The sequence below is a fragment of the Ixodes scapularis genome, unplaced genomic scaffold (genome assembly GCF_016920785.2).
Source record: "Ixodes scapularis isolate PalLabHiFi unplaced genomic scaffold, ASM1692078v2 PGA_scaffold4__175_contigs__length_147842914, whole genome shotgun sequence".
Lineage (NCBI taxonomy): Eukaryota > Metazoa > Arthropoda > Arachnida > Ixodida > Ixodidae > Ixodes > Ixodes scapularis.
In genome coordinates, this window is record NW_024609879.1 from 61,070,972 (window position 1) to 61,095,106 (window position 24,135).

The 24,135-nt window shown below is 45.9% G+C and overlaps 1 protein-coding gene across 1 annotated transcript in view; it reads left to right on the top strand.

The window, feature by feature from the left end:
* Positions 1-390: 390 nt before the first annotated feature.
* Positions 391-24,135, top strand: part of LOC115324432 (venom metalloproteinase antarease-like TtrivMP_A) — a 78,596-nt gene continuing 54,851 nt past the window's right edge. The window contains exons 1-2 of the mRNA XM_029985032.2: positions 391-472; positions 23,912-24,084. Of these exons, the coding sequence (XP_029840892.2) occupies positions 412-472; positions 23,912-24,084 (234 nt within the window). The 5' untranslated portion in view covers positions 391-411. The remainder of the gene's footprint in view (positions 473-23,911; positions 24,085-24,135) is intronic.

Sequence of the window (24,135 nt, forward strand, 5' to 3'; positions counted from 1 at the left end):
TCCCGGGCAGAGTGTTGCCAGATTTCCTATCGAGCTACTAATATACTATTACGGCTAGAAGTTAGCAACAAAAAGAGTCATTTCTTGTCTTTTCTAAAAAAAAAACAAAAAACGTTGCACATGTTGGTAGGAAGACATAAATGTACTTTAAAAAGTGTAATTACTCAACAGTTCAGACACATCATCAGTTTGGCACATATGGTGTCGAAAACAATCCATTCCAATTCGTTTCTTTTGACGTCATAACTTTAGGAGCAATTGAAGAATTTCATCAACGCAAAAATGTCAGTTATTCTTTTGCAGAAATGAACGTCAGCACCGTCTGTTCATAAAGGTGTTGCTCATGTATTATATAAGGTTAAGGAAATGTGAGCATAGAAAGCAGATCTAGTCGGGAGCCTTTTCAACACTATGCTTCCGATCTTCAAGTGCGGATTTGTCTCAGGACTCCTCCTGCGTATGGTCAGTTCGGGTAAGCTTGACATTAGAGGTAAATATTAGACGTGTTTAATGGAAGCTGCGTGCGAGCTAGACTTCAAGCTAGCTTGCTCGTAGCTTGAGCTGCCCGATAACTAGCCCTGGTAATATATGATTATAAACCACAGACTCTGATGTTTCTTGAAGTCAGGTGTAAAAGAAGTAGTCACAAAATCATAGTTGATATGTTGGCAGCGGCAGGGTTTGGGCAAAGGCACTTTGGTTGCATGAGACAGTACAAAGCGTTTACCGCCATTTAGAAATGGCAGACAGGAAGGAAAGGCGAAGAAAATTTTGATGGACGAACAGGGCATCTTTTCATTTGTTCTGGTTCCCTCACAGCCCTGTAATTCCCAACGTGACCAGCTACGACATTCGCTTCGAGGCAAATATTATAAGAACTTTTATAAATGCGCAATGGTCATGCATTCGCGATTGCCATGTCAGGAATGTGTCACCTGCGTTGAGGGAGTGATCAAGGCTACATAGCCAATTGCGTAAACGCGTAGATGGCGAAAAAAAGGATTCGAAATGTCTACGAGTGGGTGTTATTTTGGAGCTGCAGACGTCAAGCCAGTTATTTTAACTACCCTCATAATTACAGAAGGAAATTAATACATTTCAAGAAAATGTTTAACAGTGAGCAGTAGTCGGATGAATAGCAGCAAAGATAAAGAGTATTGATATGGAATTCACACGGCGCCATTCATTCTTTGACCCCCCCACGCAAAAAAAAAACGAAGCAATGTTTTTTTTTTCATATCTTTTCATGTTGTTCCTTTAAAGTGCGTTATCATTTATTTTATATTCTAGAAGACGAAGCGGAAAAGATCATTAGGCACATACGACGAATTAAAGGAGACAAGAATGGGTGATGAGTGTGATTCTCAAAGTTTTATTTCAAAGTGGCGCTCTTTCATTTCCGCGTGAATGGACGTTAGACCCAACTCGTTAAAAGTTAAATTACCTAAACAAAACATCTTTTTACGCTAAGTTATTTTCCTCAAGTAAACTCATTGATTGTGCTTCCAATAATTTGCATAGTTTAAGTGAGTTGTATCGTAAGCAAATGAAGTCTGTAAAACGAATTCCTACAAATATAACATTTAAAACAAGTCGGTGATTGTTACGACAATTTTATAGAACGGGACAACCCAGCATTACGGCCGCTTTGAAATTTCCTATATAACGACATATCTATTATAAATGAAGTAATTAAAAAAAGACCAATAATTTGTTTCAGTTAATAAGGAAATGGGTGTCTACGACGATGCTTCCCCTTGGTGTCCAACTGAAAACATAATTTATATTTGCAAAATAATGGGGTATTACTAGTAGCTTTTTTTTAAGCAGTAAAACATTTCAGGTAGCACAGCCTTTTGAGCAAAAAGCTTTTTTTCTGGGAATTTAGAGCTTTGTAAAACATGAAGAAGGCAAGGTAGAGCCGCATCTGGTTACCATTGACCATAGAATTGGTATCTTGGCCCTAATTTGAAATGAAATCTTTATTTTCGGAAATTTACTCTGGCGGGCTTCCAGACGAAAAGCTACCATATGGTAACTTGAGGGGTCTGAGGCCTTAAAGCAAAACAAAGATAGCAATCTGGCTGAAAAGTGTTATACATTGAAAAGACTCGTTTTACAGCATAAAGGGTTTCTCTTGTTAACTAGGCATGTACTTAAGTAACATTAAACACAGTAAAAAAGTGAGAGTGCAGGAACGTTCGGCAGCTAGCATATTAAGTAAAATCGAGAAAAATAAAAAAGTCACACAGGGACATCCGCGTTAGATAAAACACTGATACAATTCAGCTCTAGTCAGAGAGTATATATCTATGTTTTCTAGATCGTGCCTGTTGAGTAAAGAACGTAACATATGGCGAAGGAATTGTAAAGCATGATTCGTGCGGAAATGAGGAACATACTATATCTCAGAGCAGCGCATACTGATTGAGATTTCATTTTTATTCAAGTCCGAGGTGCCCCCAAGAATTTAATGAATTCATTTGTTCCGAAAAGGAAAGCATACAAAAGACGATATACGTACATATTTGCAATGGCAAAGATCTTGAATTTTTCGAACAGAGGTTTAGTGTGATATAGGTAGTGTACATCCGCGATGACGAGTAGTATCCTTTTTGAAGTAACAGTATTTTGTTGAAATTCAAAGTTGTTGTTGTGCCCCACACGAGGTGACAATAATTTTTATGAGGCCGGAAAAGGTCATGATAAATCATGAGTTTAGTCTTAACAGGCAATATTGAGCGGCATCTTGTAATAACGCAAATGACTCTGCACAACCTGCTGACCAAATTATCAATATGGCGATCCTGCGATAGATGCTCAGAGAAAATTACGCCAAGCGTTTTTTTGTTGCTTAACTATAGAGATTACTGTACCACTTAAGGTAAGGAATTTAGTGAAGGAGACGTGCGTATTCAATGACCGAAATACGAGTGCCTTGGTTTTGTTTACATTAATTTTAGGGCAATTTACATCAGGTCATCCGCCAAAGTGCGCGAGAATATCGTTCCCCTTAATAATCAAGCCTTCTGCGTCTACGCCCGACGCAAAAAAGGCTGGTGTCGACGGCATATATCATAAACTGCGCAAGAGTACTAAAACTTACCACGTCATTTATAAAAAAAAAAATGTTAAAGAGCAGAGGGCCCAGTATGCTACTCTGAGGCAGCCGCAGGTTACGGCTTCGATAGAAGAAGATCGCCGTCGATGCTGACACACTGCTGGCGATTGGAGAGATAGGAATCCAAGAGTGAGAGTCCTGGACCACGTATTCCATAGCACTTTAATTTATCAAGGAGTATTTGATGATTGAGGCAGTCAAATGCCCTACCAAAACCAATAAAAAAAGCCTAGTGTTAAAAGCTTGTTTTGAATGTTATTTAGAACTACTTCTTTCCGGAGTAAGAGCGTTGACTCTGTCGACCTTTCCTTTCTAAAACCAAACTGGGCGTCAGTTATTATTTCATTTCGATAAAGAAAACTTTCTACGCGAGTTTTGACAAGCGTTTCTAGTCCCCTAGAAATAAATTGGCTTGATGGATATTGGTATTTAGTTGGTCGTTATGTTCACATCACCTCCTTTTTGAGTCACAGTAACTTTGGGAAGTTTCATATTTGCGGGGAGCTCATCGCAATCCAAGCTGAGGTTAAATATATGTGCTACGTACGATGCAATTATGTCAATGACAAGCTTGACTAGTTTCATTCGAAAATCGCTAATGTCACGACTGTTACTATTTTTGAGTTGGATGAATATTTTTCAGACCTCAAATTCATTTGTTGGATTGAGAAAAGGGACGAGCTTGGGCTCTGTGTGATATATTTAGCAGCATCTTCATTATATGTGCTTGAAACAAGATTTACAACGTAGGAATTCTGCCAGTGGGACACCGAATAGCATTTGGTCATTGATCAGTAGCTCCCCTATTTCATCTTTACGTGGGCCACGCTGGAGAACCTCATTTATAGATTTCCATATCACAGCAGGAGAAATTTTTAATTTATATCTGAAGAGGTTTGACTGATAGTGTGCTTTTGCTTCTTTTAGTATAGAGTTTAATATATTTCGATATTTTTTGAAGGATGCTAAAATGTCTGGGTGTCTCGAGGAAATAAACTTTTTGAACAATATTCTTTGTTTTTTAATTATTTTGATGTGACCAAGTGTAATCCAAGGTTTTCCTGATTTCCTCGAGCGAGATATTACTTCACACGAAAAACATTCCTCATAGCACTTCTTGAACGAGTCATAAAATGTATCGTAGGCATCATTAACGTTGGATTGTAATGTCAAAGTCGTCAAGTCGAGTGCACATATTTTGTTTCTAAGATGCAGTAAACCGTGTTCTGTTAATGGTTGGAAAGAAAAAAACGTTTGATTTCGCCCTGGACTTCAAATCACAGCAACAAAAGGCGAGGAAAAAAGGAATATGTTCGCTGATGCTACAACTGATCGTACCAGCTGCAGTAAATATTTGGCCCATATTTGTAACGAAGAGATCCAGTACGCCTTCACTTTCAAAAAGAGTTCCAGTAGGTGAAAAAATCACATTCGCGTTTCCGAAAGAGCTCAGAACATTGCTAAATTAGGTCCCAGTTTGCAAAGGTTCCATTATATTAATATTAAAGTCGCCAACGTGAACAACAGAAGAATTATTTGTTGATGCAAATTCAAAACTATCTAAAAAGGATAAATACGCTTTGACTTTGGCCGACGGGGGACGATACACGATGGAGAAAAGCCGAACGCCACTAGTTAAAGTAAAAGTTTCGTAGTCTTCTTTCACCTCAGTCAGGCAGTCCAGTATTTGGTAAGTTTCGCGTTTCTCTGCATAAAAAAAACAAGTGCCGAATTTGGGCTTCGCTGTTGGCAGACTTGTACCGTACGCATTACAAGTAATCAAATTACTTGTAATCGATTACTTTTTGAAGTAATTTTGTAATCATTTGATTACTTTTATTAGGCAGTAATCAGAAGAGTAATCTGATTACTTTTTGAAGTAATAAAATTACTTGTAACCGTTACAATTTGTTCACGGGCGCCCCCCCCCCCCCCCCCCCGGCACACGCCTTTTTTTATGAAATGACAAAAGTAAAATTAGCTTTTTTTTTTCGAACGGAACAAAGAAAGATTTTTGCGGAGCTGTAGAAAACAAGGTCAATCTCTTTCTATGCACAGTTCTGTGGAATGTTCGTTTTTTTTTTTTTTTTTGATCTGGTACTGGGAGTGGGAAGCCCAAGGGAAGCCACAGCAGCGTGACAAAGGCTATTCAGGGCGAAGTTTGAGGAGGTAGGGAGCCTTCATGTGCGCACATGAAGGCACGCTATGAGGAAGCAGAAAGTAGCTTTGTGAGTCCTTCGTTCAAACTAGCCCCCTCACGCACACACACACAGAAATAAAAAATTAAAAAATCCTGCTTAGGGTACCTACTCGCAGCCCGTAGGAGAACCAGGACCAAAGAATGCCTAAAGCGGATGCAAAATATAACAAAGGCAGTTGAAATATTTTCCCATTTCCCCTACGTGGTCTTTGTGACAAGCAATGTTTCGAGTTGAGAAGTGGTCGGGGCGATCTCTTCCGCTTATGGATACTACACATGATCCGTTTTAAATCCTGGAGCTGCTGCTCTTTTGTATAACATGCGAGCTCATCCACATGTGAATAATAAAATGAGCGACGCAAACTTTGAGCGACAACCCTTGCTCAAGCTTAACAAGATCTAGAACTCCCTCTGCTTACCCCCCCCCCCCCCCCCCCGAAAATGGCGAACACCCAAATCATTAAACGTCCCCAAACGAATTTTATGCTTGTGTCTGTATTGTGAATGTGCAACGACCGCGAGAGGGAGCCAGTTTCTCTTCTTCAATACTTATGCAAATGTGAAATATAGGTTGGAAGTAGCTCATTGTTACGAGGGCTGAAGATGTGTCTTCACACAATAAAGTAATCGGAAAAGTAACGATTACTTCTTTAAGTCATGTCTAATTACTTTTGCCGTCCAGTAATCAAGTAATCTAATCGAATACTTTTTACCCAAGAGTAATAATAATTGTAATCGATTACTTTTTTTTAGTAACGTGTACAAGACTGGCTGTTGGTATGTTTGACTGTCGTCTGGCGTTTTTGGCAATCGGCTAACTGGGGTCAGAGTTATACCTCACTTCTGCTTCTTCGGTTTTCATCTGGCAACTTTGGGCCTAAGTCGTCAAACAAGTGCCTGATTTTGGCTTCGACGCTGGTTCTTTACACGATCGCTGAGGTGCTAGAGTTGAGCAGAATATGCCATGTATTAAAATAAGTGGCATCTTTGGCCCAACTCTAGTACCCAAGCTATCATGTGGCGAGCTAGAGAAATGCCATTGAGCAGCCAATGAAACCTGCTCTTTCCACTAATTAATACATTGAAGCAATACTGTATTAGGCCCAAGGTAACTCTCTAGGATCGCAATGCTTGTACCGAGTTAGCCGCTTGAGTGCTACCAAAGTTAATTCTTACAAGTGGTACTGTAAACAAAAAAGAAGCACCTATATCTTATGTCCGTATTTCCGTACATATAGCGAGCACATACTTCAATAGACAATTTGCCAACAACCTCAAGGGGTCTTGCGTGAGCGGGAAACATCTGTTACGATGATAATGAGTACAGGGGAATTGCTCGCCTACCCTCAGCCATTCGCCTCGGTTACCTCCGTAGCCTCCGTCGTCTCCTATCGGAGCGGAGGGATGGTGTCGCGTGTTTTCCAAAATGTAAGGGGTTTCTCAAATAGTGGACAGCCTCTTTAAATAGACCGAAAAAATGAATTTCTTAACCTAACGCGCTACGATTTTGTGCAACGTTGTCCACAGGTGGTGCACTTTGTTTGTTAAAATCTGCAAATGCCGAACTTACCTAAAGAAAAAGTAAAAAAAAAAAAAAAATCTTAACTCCTATGGAAATGCAGCGAAGCCATCGGTCTTCAAACAATAAGGCGCAGTTTAGCACGGGAGACAAGAGACGGCGCAAGCGGTCGCGACGCCAACTGCCCCCAACGAACGGCTGTACAACACTAGAGCGCAGCGACGTTAGCGCGCGCGACTCGAAAGCGCAGCGACATTCGCGTGTCAATAGGGAGTTTTCGTAGATCGTTTTTGCCGTCCCGCAAGGCCCTCCGCAACCCGCTACGATAGCGGGAACTCCACAGTCAAGGCTATCGGCGCGCAGGCGCAGTAGCAACTTCTTCGTTGCGGAACGCTTAGCGGAAGGGGCAGCGCGGTCTACGAAAACTCCCTATTAAAGCACCCGTCACAAAAGCGCAGAACCAGTTCAGCGCGAGTGGCACGACCGGACCGACTACTTGTTCGGGCATTGCGTGTTTCTTGTAAAATTGGCCGCGATTTATGGCCGCGGAATTTAGAAATGACATTGCGAAATGAGTCGACGGAACTTTTGCGTGTGAAAAAACGAGAAATGTCCCAAAAAACTGAGAAAAAAAAAAAAATCTGTAGCGTGCCTTTTCGCGAAAAAAAAACACAAACTAAAAACATTGCAGCTGACCTAGCTTCATTCGTTTTTTTTTTTTTTTTTCATTTTGTATATCACAGATTTGCAGGGGAGGTTTTCATGTATCCGTCAAAAGACTGGAAAGATCTTCATCCGATAAAATACCGCTGAGTATCCTTCGATGAGTTTTTTTACTGATACTTTTTTAGCGGTGAGCTTTCTCAGTTCCGGACATGGACGTCAGAATACCATTTAAATGTATGCGAGGGACGTCTAAATAGCCATCGTATAGATCGGAGCCCAAATGCCTGTCAAGAATAGACCAAATATAGTAATGAGTAAACTATTTAGAGTATATCCGAGAGGCGCACTGCAGCACTGTGAAGACTCGCTGCTCCACTCAACTGCAAACTTTCCCGGGACCCATATGCCGCAGCCCAATCCCCGGCCTACTTTTCTCTCTGGTGTCACTAAACAATTGATTAGAAAAAGTCGTACACGTTTTATTTTTTTTTTTTTTTTATTTTTTATTAAAGGCATATTCAATCAATCAAAAACCACCAATGCTTCAATCCGATGAGCCGCACAATTTTGTTCTGCCTGAGGAGCCGCGGGTACATCACACATTCGCTCTCGTGTCGCGCGCTCAACTGGATGTGAGCTCTCGTGTCGCGCTCTCAACTGGTCGTGCGCTCTCGTGTCGCGCGCTCAACTGGTCGTGCGCTTTCGTGTCGCGCGCTCACTGGTTGTGCGCTCTCGTGTCGTGCGCTCAACTGGTTGTGCGCTCTCGTGTCGCGCGCTCAACTCGTCGTGCGCTTTCGTGTCGCGCGCTCACTGGTTGTGCGCTCTCGTGTCGCGCGCTCACTGGTTGTGCGCTCTCGTGTAGCGCGCTCAACTGGTCGTGCGCTCTCGTGTCGCGCGCTCAATTGGTCGTGCGCTTTCGTGTCGCGCGCTCAACTGGGAGGCACTCACTTGATCGAATGACGTTTTAGCGAACGCCCACGTTTCATCGAACGACACTTTAGCGAATAGTCGGACGCCGCGAAGCGGCGTTTTCGGGTGGGCCAAGTGAGTTCATAGTTTTGTAATGAGTTGCCGTAGACTGTCGCCGCAAAGCGGCGTAAAGCGCAGCGCGACGGATGGGTTAACGCGCGCCCCCGTTATTCGCTAAAACGACCATTCGCTCAAATGTCGCCGTTCGCTAAAATGTCATTCGCTGCGGCGGGAGGCACTCTCTTGATCGAATGACGTTTTAGCGAACGCCCACGTTTCACCGAATGACACTTTAGCGAATAGTCGGACGCCTCGAAGCGGCGTTTTCGGGTGGGCCAAATGGGTTCACATTTTTGTAATGAGCCGCCGCAGACTGTCGCCGCGAAGCAGCGTAAAGCGCAGCGCGGCGGATGGGTTAACGCGCGCCCCGGTTATTCGCTAAAACGTCCATTCGCTCAAATGTCGCTGTTCGCTAAAATGTCATTCGCTCATGTGATATGGACCTCTGGGCGGCGGACTTTGCTGCATCGCACTTGAAGGCGGGTTGCTGCATCGCACTGGCTGCCCTGGCGGGGAGTGAGGGAGAAACGGACCCTATATAAGGCGGAGCGTGAGGCTGCTTCGTTGTTCTCTCGGATTTGACGACTGTATCGCTACCATGTAATTAAACCGTTCGTTACGTTACCAAGTCTCCCACCTCCACTGAACCCCTGGGTTCTTCAATTCGGTGATTGGACGTCGTCACGAGACAGGAACCCTCCGGACGTGCGGCTCAAACCCCGCCTTGAACAACTGGTTGGCAGCGGTTGGGATAAGACCATGCGACATCGTGCTACATCTGTGGGTGAGAGTTTGGACTTTGCTTTGAGATTCGCCAGGCTTCAGATTATGGGTAATTAATTTTGAACTGCTGGGAATCCTTAGTTTTGACTCGTGCGCTAGGTTTCTGTACAACCTAGCGATAAGTTTTACAGCAAAGCCAAAGCTAAAGAGCAGCGATCATGGATCTAATGAGCTTACTGAGAACAGATTTACTCTGTTTATGTGAAGAATTGGGTGTGGAGGTGGAGCAAAAGATGAAGAAATCTGAGATCAGTAAAGCAATTTCAGAGAGCGCGGAAGCAGAGGAAACTAAAACTGCGTGGGAATTACTTCAGAACGCTAAAAGTGAAGCTGCGGCGAGAGAGGAACGAGAACAGGAGCAGGCTGGGAGGCACACACTTGATCGAATGACGTTTTAGCGAACGCCCACGTTTCATCGAATGACACTTTAGCGAAGAGTCGGACGCCGCGAAGCGGCGTTTTCGGGTGGGCCAAGTGAGTTCATATTTTTGTAATGAGTTGCCGCAGACTGTCGCCGCGAAGAGCCGTAAAGCGCAGCGCGACGGATGGGCTAACGCGCGCCCCCGTTATTCGCTAAAACGACCATTCGCTCAAATGTCGCCGTTCGCTAAAATGTCATTCGTTCTTGTGATATGGACCCGAGCAGGCTGCAGCGAGAGAGGAACGAGCGCAGGCTGCAGCGGCAGAGGAACGAGCGCTAAAAAGGCTAGAGCTCGAAATTGAACAACAGCGATTAAATTCGCAGAACAGTAGAGTTGGGGCTCCGGTACGAGCAAGTGAGGCCGAGTCGTATCAAATGAAGAAGCTCCTGCAGCCGTTTAAAGTCGGGGAAGACGTGGGCCTATTCTTAGTTAACTTTGAGAGGACATGTGAGAAGTTGAGCTTCGCCCCAGAAACGTGGCCGCAACGGCTTTCGACTTTGTTGCCCTGTGAGGCTGCAGAGGTTGTCGCGCGCCTTAGTACTAGAGACGCGGACGACTACGACAAGGTGAAGTCGAGCCTTTTGAAGCGGTATCGCCTTTCTGCCGAGGCGTTCCGTCAAAGGTTTAGAAACGCATCCAAAAAGAGCAGCGAGGGCTACTTGGCATTCGCGTACGGACTTAAAACCAACTTGATAGAATGGTTGAAGAGCGAGGAAGTGTACGAACGCCGAGACAAGGTAGTCGAGTGTGTGTGCCACGAACAGTTCTTTCGGAGCATTCCGCAGTCAGTCAAGTTCTGGGTACAGGATAGGGTGGGGGTCGACTCTGTCGAAAGGGCCGCTGAGCTAGCCGAAGAGTACGCAACGCGTAGAAAGCTGAGCGGAGAGGAAAGCGAACCCGGCCGGAGCGATCAGCGTAAGCCCTTCCAACAGGGAAACGGGTCGCGAGAAAAAAGGCCCGAGAAGCCAGAAACAGGACAAAAGGTCACAGAAATGAGCGGAGATCCCTCGAGCGGAGATCCCTCGAACGGAGACGAGGCACGGAAAAGCAAAAAAGGGCAGTTCGAGGCAAGGAAGCCGTTCCTGTGCTACAACTGTCAGGAGCCGGGAAACACAGCGGCCTGGTGTAACAAACTGCGGGTTGTGTTCTCGTACGCGAGCGGTAGTGACAAGGACCTGAAGCTTCTTCGTCCATATCTTCACGAGCTCCAGGTAAACGGAAAGCCGTGCAGGGTGCTTCGTGACAGTGCAGCGACGATGGACGTTGTTCATCCGTCGTATGTAACGACATCCGACTTTACTGGAAAGGTAGTTTGGATCAAGCAGCTGCTCGAGAAGCACAATGTCTGTCTGCCTATGGCGAGAGTAAAGATAACTGGCCCGTTCGTAGAGCTAGTGACAGAGGCGGCTGTCTCGCAAACAGTCCCGTCGGAGTATCCCTATTTGTTCTCTAACCGGTCAGATTTCTTGCTGCGCAAAAGGGAGAAGGACTGGTTCAGGCGTTGACGAGGTCCGAATCGCGTCAGCTGGCCCCTTTGTTGACCAGTAAGCCAGAGCCAGAAGCAGCTAACGGGGAGCAAGCACTCCCAGAGTTGGAGGCAGAGAAACGGAATGAGGGTGTGCGGGTTGTAGAACAGCCCGACCTCGTAGCACTAGAAAGCGTACGCCGTCCCAACGCGCCGGCGAAAAAGGCGGAGGAAGACGGGGTCATTAAAGGATCTCTCGTAGCTTCGGCGTCACGTAACTTTGGTCCTCTGTTACGAGTAGACAGAGTGTCTTTGACAGTCGAGCAGAAGAGCGACCCTAGTGTGTCAGGGTATCGCGGTACAGCTCAGGAGATTGCTAGGACCAATGTGACGGGGCATGAAAAAGGCGGATTGTTTTATCGGCGCTATAAGGACCGCATTTTCACGTCTCGAAATCACGTGAAAATCGATCACTATGACTTCAGCGGGGAGGCACTCACTTGATCGAATGACGTTTTAGCGAACGCCCACGTTTCATCGAACGACACTTTAGCGAATAGTCCGACGCCGCGAAGCGGCGTTTTCGGGTGGGCCAAGTGAGTTCATATTCTTGTAATGAGTTGCCGCAGACTGTCGCCGCGAAGCGGCGTAAAGCGCAGCGCGACGGATGGGTTAACGCGCGCCCCCGTTATTCGCTAAAACGACCATTCGCTCAAATGTCGTCGTTCGCTAAAATGTCATTCGCTCTTGTGATATGGACCCACTTCAGCGTAAGAAACAGGAAAGGCAAATTTAACGGCGATGCCGATGGGTTGAGCAGATTTTTCTGATATCACCAAAAACAGTAGGGATGATCTCAGAGATTTTCGTCATCCACGGGAATGAGGATCAAAGTGGGAGCACTTCGTTAAAACCCCAAAATGACCTCACAAATTGCGAAATTTTGTCTTTTGTATTTTGTTCATAGTGACCTCTTTGGAAAAAGGAGTTTTGCTTTGGCGACAGCGGGTCTCGATACCCGAAATTGTCCTAAGGTTTTAAATTGCATTGTTTTGGCAAATTTTGGTAATCCGTAATCCAGTCTGGCGGGTCTCTGGCGGATTCCGAGCGTTTGACTGCGGTGTGGCGTGGTGTTGTGGGGGACGTTTCCGCTGATGCCTCCGTTGTGAGAGGTTTGGGAGTTTGCTTAGTGCTTGCAGCGTCTTCTCAAGGCCTACTCCAAGCCCACCTCTTCAGGCCAGCGATAGTACCACCGGCCATTCGAGGTTTCCCTGGCCCCGGAGGGGCTGTTAAGAATGGAACCTTCGGCGACCTTCTTCCGCGTTTCAAGGCTGCGGAAACGAGTCAAGACGAGTCCGGGACCGTCGCCCGCTTGTCGGGGCCTGCGTGAAACGAGTCCTGGCGAGTCCGGGACCGTCGCCTGCGTGACGGGGCCTGCGGCAACAAGTCTCAACGCTTCCGTGACGTTAGCGGGACGTGTGTGTGTGCGTGGTGGTTGGTGCGCTCGGGAAAGGGAGAGAGGCATGACCTAGCTGCGGAGAACTTTGGCTACGTCGCACTGGGCGGCGGACTTTTCTGCATCGCACTTGACGGCGGGTTGCTGCATCGCACTGGCTGCCCTGGCGGGGAGTGAGGGAGAAACGGACCTTATATAAGGCGGAGCGCGAGGCTGCTCCGTTCTCTCGGATTTGACGAATGAATCGCTGCCATGTAATTAAACCGTTCGTTACGTTACCAAGTCTCCCGCCTCCACTGAACCCCTGGGTTCTTCACGTCGGGGATTGGACGTCTTCACGAGACAGGAAGCCTCCGGACGTGCGGCTCAAACCCCGCCTCGAACAGCGCTCTCGGGTCGCGCGCTGAATTGGTTGTGCGCTCTCGTGTGGCGCGCTCAACTGGTTGTGCGCTCTCGTGTCGCGCGCTCAACTGGTGGTGCGCTCTCGTGTCGCGCGCTCAACTGGTTGTGCGCTTTCGTGTCGCGCGCGCAACTGGTTGTGCGCTCTCGTGTCGCGCGCTCAACTGGTTGTGCGCTCTCGTGTCGCGCGCTCAACTGGTTGTGTACTCTCGTGTCGCGCGCTCAACTGGTTGTGCGCTCTCGTGTCGCGCGCTCAACTGGTTGTGCGCTTTCGTGTCGCGCGCTCAACTGGTTGTGCGCTTTCGTGTCGCGCGCTCAACTGGTTGTGCGCTCTCGTGTCGCGCGCTCAACTGGTTGTGCGCTGTCGTGTCGCGCGCTCAACTGTTTGTGCGCTCTCGTGTCGCGCGCTCAACTGGTTGTGTGCTCTCGTGTCGCGCGCTCAACTGGTTGTGCGCTCTCGTGTCGCGCGCTCAACTGGTTGTGCGCTCTCGTCTCGCGCGCTCAACTGGTTGTGTGCTCTCGTGTCGTGCGCTCTAGTGTCAAGCGCACTATTGTCGCAGCGCCCTCGTGTCGCGCGCTATAACGTCGGCGCTCTAGTGTCGCGCGCTCTAAAGGCGCTCTCCCCCAACGAACGAGCATAAGGCGCCGAGAGTCGGCGTCAAACAGCAGACGATTTTTTCGACTCAAAACCGGCACGCGTTCCGCAGGCCGCGACAGTCGCAGAACCAAAAACAGGCGCGGTGACAACAAAGAACTGCAAAACAGACGACATAAGTAACCCGAAAAAAAGGCAACAAAATCCGCACAAATTATTTTTTTAATTGATTATGTGACCATTCAATGCGTTTTATCAGTAAGGAAAAAATTATCATGCATTGGCAACTGATATCTGAAAAGCTCGCGCCGCTTTGAGTCCAAGATATCGTCTGCTATTTGAAGCCAGCTCTCGGCGCCGTATGCTCGTCCAATGGCGGCAGTTGACGTCGCGACTGCTTGCGCCCTTTCCTTGTCCCCCGTGCCAAAGGGCGCCCTATCGTTTGAAAACCGATGGCTTCGCTACGTTTCCATAGGAGTTACGCCTTTTAATTTTTTTTTTCTTTTTCCTCAGATAAGTTTGCTCTTTGCAAATTTATACCATTTGGGGGCAACGCTGCACAAAATCTTAGCGTGATATGTTAAGAAACCAATTTTTTGCTTCAATTTAAGGCGCCTGGCAGCTCCTCGAGACACTGTATATAAGTCTAACTGTGCTCCCACCTACTTGGTTATTATTCTTCAATGATCTAAGGGGCTGGAAAATGAGATGATGAATTATGTCATAACGTTGCATATATCTAATCCCTTTGGAAAATACGTTTTTGGTTTCTGATAGAACCGGTGCCTAGCTAAGACTACTTCCTAGCTGATGGAGGCTTATTTTATTACTCTTGCACTCATAGGGTACACCTGAGCCCCTTCGAAATACATTAGTATTCATAAAACCCCAGAATGCGTCATGATGATTCGGTCGTAAGCAAATTTTCTTTGCACAGATCATGACAACCGAATTACATCAAGGGTTACACAATATATATACGCCATTCGCTTCACTTAGACTGTCATGCAGGGAGAAAATGCTGAGGTGCGCTTACAACTTCAGTTGCATAAAGGTTTTATTTGGAGAAAGCAAGATTACTTCTAAAGCGGAATTATAATATTATGGGGGTTACGTGTGTCTTGCGTAAAAAAAAAAACAAATACTTTTAGACTAATTCGAAAAGTAACTCCGCTAGTAAATTTGTGGACCATATTTCTCATGAAATGTTGAACTATTGTTTCGTGAAATACTTATGCCAGAGCTATCACAATCCATTCAAAAAGATGTAATCATTATCATACATTTTATACATTTTGAGGACAATAAATTTGCCGCGAAACTTTATTTCTAGACAAGTACGTAGCTGTGTGAAAGTCGTTCACACAAGCGTGAAACGTAATGGCGATATCTTTTATTAGTGATGTTAGGACATGTAAATATTATAGCTACACTATTCAACTGATTACTGTAGAAGATAATAAATTTGAAAATCGCTCCTATTATATTTTATTTATTACTTTCTTGCAAATGATATCTGTACTATAAACATACTTTATTTCATTTCAGGAGTCAATTTGACCGGTTTTTAAATTACATATTAAAATAAAAATAGTACAAATTTTAAGTGATTCTGAATTTCCCTGATAGAAAAGACCATATCAATAATAATAATAAGAAGAAGAAGAAGAAGAAGAAGAATTTTATATACACTGGGTTAGCCCACAAGAGCAGAAGAGTTCTTCTAAGCCAACAAGGGCTTGTGAAACTGAACCTAAAAGTTATAGCGTTCACAGGAAAGTTGCAGAAAGTAATAAGAAAAAGACAAAACACAACACAATAAGAAAGCACCTGTTGAGAGTCACACTTTATTAAAGGTCAACTTTGAAAGGATCAAGTTCTTGTTCAGGCGATTAACAGACAATATTAGAAAATGAACACAAACGTGTATTAACCAAAAGCTAATTTTGTTACTCCTATAACAAGACGACAGAGTGTGCCACTCACATACAGATCAATGGGAACAATAATTGGTAGACAAGAAGAAAGTTTCTGCGCGAAGCAATAAAAGGTCATGAACCAATATACTTAATGATCACAGAGTTTCTTTGTTGATAAATATATTACGTAGTGCACTCTTAAGTATTCTTGTTTTTTTTGTTTTTAAGTAAGGTTCGAGAGACTTGGTGGTAACTCATTGAAAATGTGTGGGACATAAAATTAAGGCATGTTTTTTCATACCGCGTATAACATGTTGAAATGACGTAGAGTGGGACTTTCCGCAATTGCCGCGTGACGGGGTGAGTAGATTTAACGTCGTCTTTCCAGTTGAAATAGAGCACTACTTTCTCTAGGAAAAAAGATCGAAAGCTTGGCGCTGATAAAGTTTGAAATAAATCTCAATTAGAAAAACTCATGCCACAGCACACGTTTCTCAAGATTCATTTTAAAATACCGTTCACTTTTTTGTACCATAGTATCGTGCATTGACCAAATACAGTTACGCAATAGCTCAAATGGGTGTAGGCTAATAAATAAGTTATGCGTTTGCGCACGCGGAGGGGCATGAATGTTTTGATGTTATAAAGCAAACAGGAGACACTCCTTAGTTTAGCATAGATTTGAGTGAGATGCGAATTCCATGATAGATCAAAGTCAAAGAGAACGCCAAGATATTTTACTGTGTCACAATATGTAACTGTATCACAATGGCACGGGAAACAATTTGATGTCCGTGAAAAAAAGTGGAAGACTTATCGAAACAGCTTTCGAAGGATTGTGGAAGCATTCGAACTCTGTCTTAGAAACATTTAGAGCAATCAGATTTTGATTAAACCAGTCCATGAGCTCATTTAAAAAATGTTGAAGCATCTCCATTGCTCCTGGGTACGAAAGATGACGAGTGAATATAAGGGTCTCATCAGCGTATTGGTATATCATACATTTGGTATTTGCACTAGCCATATCATTAACAGAGTTGTTGGATGATAGTGGCGAAAGTGTGGAGCTTTGTGCAACGCCTGTTTTTAATTGGAGGCTGGTACTATATTGACCATTTTAAGCCACCGGTTGTGAACTCTCATGTAAAAATTTTTTAGTAGCCATAAGAAAGGGCCCTGAAAACCCAAAGCTGAAAGCTTGTGCTGAAAAATGAGATTGTTAATTGTATCAAAAGGCATAGAAGCGCCTAAAAAGCAGGCACAAGTGAACAAGTAATGTTCGAAGTTGAAATTAGCTCGTCAGATAGTGATTCGAGAAGTGGCTGCGTGCCTCAGCCAGCAATATAACCGCATTGATTTGGAGACGTAAGCTCGAGTTTTTCAAAGAATGAAGACATTGCATTATATATAAATTTCTTTAGTATCTTGACAAGGCATGGCAAAATAGGTATTGAGCGATAGTTCTTGACCATATTTTTGTGCCCTCCTTTGTACAGGGGTTTGACAACGGCGATTTTTAACTCATTGGGTATGACAGCGGATTCAAGAATTGTATTGAAAAAATTTAAGAGAATAAGTGTGATTTGAAGATAACATAAATTTCTTCTAATGCCACTTAGTCGTATTCCATCAATTCCCGGAGACTTGTTAGGTTTGAGGCTTAGTATTATAGATTCTAAATCAACTCCAATCATCTGAGGAAGAAAAGCAGAAGCAGAATTGGAGTAAGGAAGAGAACAAAAACTACTGTTCTGTCCGACTATCCCTAAAATGGATGCGAAAAAATTGTTAAAAATATCGGCATTCACAAGTAAATGAGGTCCAAAAGCATCATCCAAAAGTCTGACGCGCACATGCGGTGAGATACCTCGCACTTCATTTAGCAGTGGCCAAGTTTTGGCTGAGTTTTTTCGATGGTCTGAAAATTGTTTTTGAAAATATTTTTCTTTAGCGGAACGAATAAGTGCATTGATTCTTTTGCGGATAAACCTAAATTCAGTGTATAGGCTTCGGTTCCGCGTAGAGCGATGGCAACGTCTCCAAGCTATCTAATTAATTATGATGGCAGATAAAATATAATTTTTCAACCATCGTGAATTTGTTTGTCTTTTTCTTTTTTAAGTAGATAACCTTTTCGAGGCCTCCGAAAACTGAGTAACGATATCAACAAAGGATTTCTAGATTTCAGTTGGGCTAACAAGGGCTTGAAAAGCACCCTAGTCCTAATTAAATATACAGCCGTCGAAGGTATTGTGGTCAATCATTTCGACTCGACGTATGTCAGTTCTCGAATTAATAGAAGCCTTGCCAGGGAATTGTACATGGCACGCCACAAATTAGGGGTCCGATAACGCTTCAGTTATAATTGCTGATTGTGTTGTCGAGGCGCTCTCAAGTTGATGTGGTCGATGGACGAGCTAAAAAGTTTGCCGCTAAGAAATTCCTCTCTGGCTGGCTCGTAAATGGTGGGCTCGCACCGTAGCCCGATTATATGGTAAGGTATACGCAGACGAGTGACTTCGAGGGTTTTATGAGGTCAATATTAATGTCTCCTGTCAAGCAAAAGGTCGCATTTACCGGCAAAATTTGTAGACAGTTTAGTAACTCGGTGAGAAAATTGGCAACACTTTCGGAGGGTGGTCTATTGAAAACTAGTAAGTAGAGGTTATACATGGAGGTTAAGATATGCAGTCCGACTGATTCACAAGTAACGAACGAAACTGTTATTTCAGAATATAACCATGAGTTTTTGAGAAAAACTGCGATGCCGCCAACACGCTTGTTGTTGCGGGTACGGAAGCAGCTTCTGAATTCGGGTAATTAGAAAAGCTTATACATGGCTCAGAATATTAAATTCAGTAAGAACAAATGCATCGGCTATCGGGAGCACGGAGTTTATGACTAATCTAATTTCATCCCAGTATTTATGGAGGCTTCTTACGTTAACATGAAATAATGTAAATGAAGTTCCTAATGTAGGTTGGAAGCTTTGTGAGTAAGTCTTAATAAATCGAGAAGAGGTGAGCATCGAAGTCTACACAACGTGCTCCAAAGCAGCTGCGTTGGTGATGCGAAGCACAGGAGAATTTCCGGTTTGCTTTGCAAAAAACTGACATTGGAGAGCCCATACAAATTTGTACCCTTTTTCTCTTCCTCTTGTTCTTGTCTGTCTGGGCAGTCGTTTGTTGGCGTTCGTGAGATTGTCGTTGAAGTAAATCCTGGGCTGAGAATCTTCACGTTGTAAAGAACTGAAGCAGGAGCGAAACATCATGCGACGTTCTTTCCGATGAAAGGACGAAACGCGAACCACTATGGGGGGAATGGAATCAGGCCTTGCAGGTAGGCGGTGTGCATCTTGAACAAGAGTCTTCCTGTAAACCCTCGATGTTCACTTGCCCTGCTAAGTCGGTGATGATCCCTTCGAGATTCTCGCGGGCAGAAAACTTCATGCCATGAATTTGTTTCTACTTCCTTGACCTCTTTCTCTTGCTGTTTCACCGAGTTAATAAGCGAATCATATTGTGACAAAAACAAAAGTCAAGGACTCTGGGGTCTTGGTCAAGATAACGCGCATCGTGTCCACAGTGAGCTTCATAGAAAACAGAGAGTCAACTTTGAGGTGTATATCTTGAAGATTATCGACGGTGTCTTTCTGGGAAAGGATACGATCGAGTTTCTCATTCACCACTAATAGCTGTGCCAAGAACGCGGAGGGCTCGGCTAGAGACGATCGGGGGTCTGATATTCAATTATGCTTCCCGGCTCCTTCACGGCACACAAAGCATTGCCATTTCTCGAGTTTGGCGGCGCACATACTCTTAAATGTGCCATCAGCTATCCGTGAACACTTCTTTCCAAGATGACATTGCCAAGAACAATCAGCGCATTTCATGCATCTGCCGTCTTTTAGCACGGGGTTGGAGCAGGCTTCACAAATTGAGGCATCGGCCATGGTGTTAGTACAACGACGAGAAAGACGCACGAGAAATACCAAAGCAAAAAACAACCAAAAGAATTAAAATCGAGAAGGGTTTCAGGCTCACAGGTGAAGCTAAGTGCACCACGAGAGCTTTGCGCGTGATGAGGGGCGAAATTCTACCGTAGGCACCAGCTCGAAGAACAAATGTAGGACCCTTAGTTTGAATATTGTCACGGGTGGTGACCAAAACAGGAGGCAACCTTCAATTGCTCCTGGGAAGAGGAATAGGCGTCGCAAGAGGAGTAGCTGAACTTCAGGATGGGCGGACTGTGGTCCTCGTGACGAACTTCCGAAATGAAACGCAACACCTCACGAAAGGTGCAGCCGTGGGCCACGTCGAGGAACTTCGAAACGCCGCCGAAATCGCCCCGATTACTGACGAAACCTCGCCACCTCAGCAGGACAGTCCGTCGCCAGCGCAGCTCGACATTGACCCCAAGCTTCCGAGCCCGAAACGACGGCAGCTAAGTGACCTCCTTGCCGAATACAGTGACTGCTTCGCGACGTCGTCGAGGGTGCGCCAAACCGCCTTTGCGAAACACCGCATCGTTACCGAGGACGACGCGCGCCCTGTGCATCGATCGCCGTACAGAGTCTCCGTTAAAGAAAGGGAGGTGATCCAGGAGCAATTACAAGAGATGCCGAACGACGATATAATCCAACCTTCAAGCAGTCCGTGGGCCTCTCCAGTTGTACTGGTTAAGAAGAAGGACGGAACGCTTAGGTTCTGCGTGGACTACCGGCAGCTGAACGCAGTGACGAAGAAAAACGTCTATCCACTCCCCCGCATCGACGACACGCTAGACCGGCTGCGTCACTCCCGATACTTTTCATCCATAGACCTGAAGAGGGGCTACTGGCAGATCGAAGTCGACGAACGGGACCGAGAGAAGACAGCTTTCGTCACGCCAGATGGGCTGTACGAGTTCAAGGTGATGCCCTTCCGGCTGTGCACGGCTCCAGCAACTTTCCAGCGTGTCATGGACACTGTACTGGCAGGACTAAAGTGGCAGAGCTGTCTCGTCTACCTCGATGACGTCGTAGTGTTTTCCAGCGACTTCGACGAGCACTTGCGACGACTCCGAGCAGTTCTCCAAGCCATACGTACCGCCGGACTCACCCTGAAGCCGTCAAAGTGTCGGTTCGCCTATGACGAACTGAAGTTCCTAGGTCATGTGGTTAGTAACGAAGGCGTTCGCCCCGACCCAGAGAAGACTCGCGCCGTCGCAGCATTTCCAGCACCGACAGACAAGAAGGCCGTGTGAAGGTTTCTTGGACCATGTGCCTACTATCGGCGCTTCATCCGGAATTTCGCAAAGATTTCCGCACCGCTCACAAACCTCACAAAGGACGCCGAGAAGTTCGAATGGGCCGAGGAGCAGCAGCAGGCATTCGACGAGCTGAAGCGACGACTGCAGACTCCTCCTGTTCTAGGACATTTCGATCAAGATGCGGAAACCGAAATTCACACGGACGCAAGTAACGCTGGACTCGGCGCGGTACTGGTTCAAGTGCAAGAAGGCACCGAGCGAGTTATCGCCTACGCAAGTCGGAGACTGTCCAAGGCGGAGAAAAATTACTCCACGACTGAGAAAGAATGCTTTGCGGTCGTCTGGGCAATAACGAAGTTTCGTCCGTATTTGTACGGGAGCCCGTTCCGTGTAGTCACGGACCACCACTCGCTCTGCTGGCTAGCGAACCTCAAGGACCCATCAGGACGTCTCGCACGATGGAGTCTACGACTACAAGAGTTCAACATGACTGTGGTCTATAAGTCAGGCCGGAAGCACAGCGACGCCGACTGCCTGTCCAGAGCCCCCGTCGAAGCGCCTTCTGGCAGCAGCAACGACGATGACGACGACTGCTTCCTAGGTGCAGTGAACACCGACGACATGGCACGACGTCAAAGAGAGGATCCTGAGTTGCGCGCGTTAATCGAGCACCTCTAAGGACGAGGGGGTATTGTCTCCGTGTCTTCTTAAGAACCCTGCCGACTTTCGTCCTCCGACAAGGTGTACTTTATAAGGAGAACTTCGGAGACAACAGCACACCATGGCTGCTGGTAATCCCTACCGACCTTAGAGCGGAGATCTTCCAAGCCTGCTACGACGACCCGACATCCGGACACCTTGGTTACAGCCGTACGCTGGCCAGATTTCGTGAAAGGTATTACTGGCCCAAGCTGCCGAAGACCGTTCACTACTACACACGGTCCTGGCACGAGTGCCAGCGACGCAAGAACCCACCGACGAAGCCGGCAGGTCTCCTACATCCGATCGCTCCCCCGACTGTACCGTTCCAGCAGATCGAAATGGATATACTTGGTCCTTTCCCACCATCGACGCAAGGAAATAGATAGATTATTGTCGCCACAGATTATCTCACACGGTACGCCGAAACGAAAGCCGTTCCTGCAGGGACGGCTGTGGAAGTCGCCAAGTTCTTTATCGAGTCCATCGTCCTCCGGCACGGCGCTCCCGAAGTTTTGATCTCAGACCGTGGATCATCATTCATGGCCTAGCTGACGCAAGAAATCCTTCGTCTCAGCCACACCAGCTATCGGCGCACAACGGCGTACCACCCGCAGACCAATGGGCTGACGGAGAGACTCAGCAAGACCATCGCCGACATGATCTCCATGTACGTCGACGTGGAGCACAAGACATGGGACGAGGTGCTGCCGTACGTCACATTTGCCTACAACACGGCCGTGCAAGAGACCACCGGGGTGACACCTTTCCAACTGGTTCATGGTCGCAAAGTAACGACAATGCTGGACGCGATGTTACCCCACGAACCGCCTGTCCACGGAAGCGACGACGCCCAGGTGGTTGCCCAACGGGCAGAAGAAGTCCGCCAGCTCGCCAGACACCGTATTCAAGCCCAACAACGTGTCAACACTGGCCGCTACAACCTTCGTCGTCGGGACGTCCACTTCCAGCCCGGAGACAGGGTGTGGGTGTGGACACCGATCCGCCGCCATGGTCTCAGTGAGAAACTCCTAAAGCGCTAGTTCGGGCCCTACAAAGTACTTCGTCGACTCGGGGATATGAACTACGAGGTGATGCCCGACGGAACACGGACTTCATCACGCCGCGCTCCACGACCGGAAGTCGTCACGTCGTGCGCCTCAAGGCGTACTACGCGCGATAAGACTGCGAACTGTGATCTTGTGCATCGCTTGATAGAATTGTGTTTCGCGAGCCTCCGTATGTTCCCATTCTTTTTTTTGTTTCGCTCTGTTTCGTTGCCTTTTACGTAGCATCGAGACGATGCCTTTTTAAAAGGGGGAGTAATGCCGCGCGTGCAGCTGGCCAAGTAGGCAGCGCGCGCGTGGCCTAACGGTTATCGCGCTTGCTTTCCACGGTGAAAGCGAGGGTTCGATTCCTGGCCGCGGAGGCACATTTTTGTTGACTCTGTAAAGTAATGTTCTGGTAAATTCGAGAATCATCTTGCTGATTCGAGGTTAGAATGTTCTACGCGCCGAACCTTCTACGCCAAACGATCCAGAAACCCACGAAGGTACATAAGGGATTCCGCCAGGCGAGCGGAGTCAGTCGCGCCCCAGCGGTCGACCTGCTGCCACGCCGACTTCGACGCCCGCGACGATCTATTATTATCTTTCGTACTCTTTTATTTTTGGCACAAGTTCGCAACATTAAACGTTTGTTTCTTCCTCTTTATTTTCTGTTTTGTTTTGGTTGAGCACCAAACTGTTGAAACTCTCATTTGTAGAGTGAATGCGCTTTTCTGGAGAGCAATTAGGGTGCAGATGACAACTGTGAGGTTGAGTTAGCTCGGTGTAAGACCAACAGTGTCAGCAATTACAAGGTGACGAGCCAAGAGATCTCAATATGGAAGTTTGTACCTGCCGTGTGACCCGATCGTAGCCTGCTGGCGTCCCTAAGACCTCCACAGGCGGAGCGATGCTGCATTAGGTTGAGCGGGAATAACCAGTGGTCATCCTTCACGTAAAAGACGGCGGTCGGATTGCTTCCTTACTAAAAGCAGTAAAATTTAGAGCCGCGTCAATCAGAACAGCTGAGGTTCATCACTTCCTCTCTTTCCTGTAATAATAATAATAATAATAATAATAATAATACCAATAACAATAATTTTAATATTTATACTATTTATGATGATAATAATAATAATGACATGATTTATGTGTCCAGAAACAGCACTAAGCGAGAGATGTGGTGCAAAACAGATACTACTAGTAATATTTTTATAACATGCAATTATTTTATTTCTCAGGGTTTTCCGAATCCTGTTTTAAATGGTTACTATGACACGAGTATGTCTAAGCAACATAATACCAACTATTAAAGGGAAATTCCACTTTATTCCCAAAACAGCCCCTCCCCACGAGTATGTAGTTTATCCAAGGCTTCTTGACGAAAGAGGACTGGACGTTGAGAAGGTTCTGTATATTCAAGACGACGTAATCATTAGGCTGAAAAAGAATTCAGTACTCGCCGAAAGGTTCATATTTAGCGAGACTGTTAATGGGACAAGAGTGGACACAATCGTAAGTACACCCTTGCACATGATCATTGCCGTAAATATGGATTTATGATTC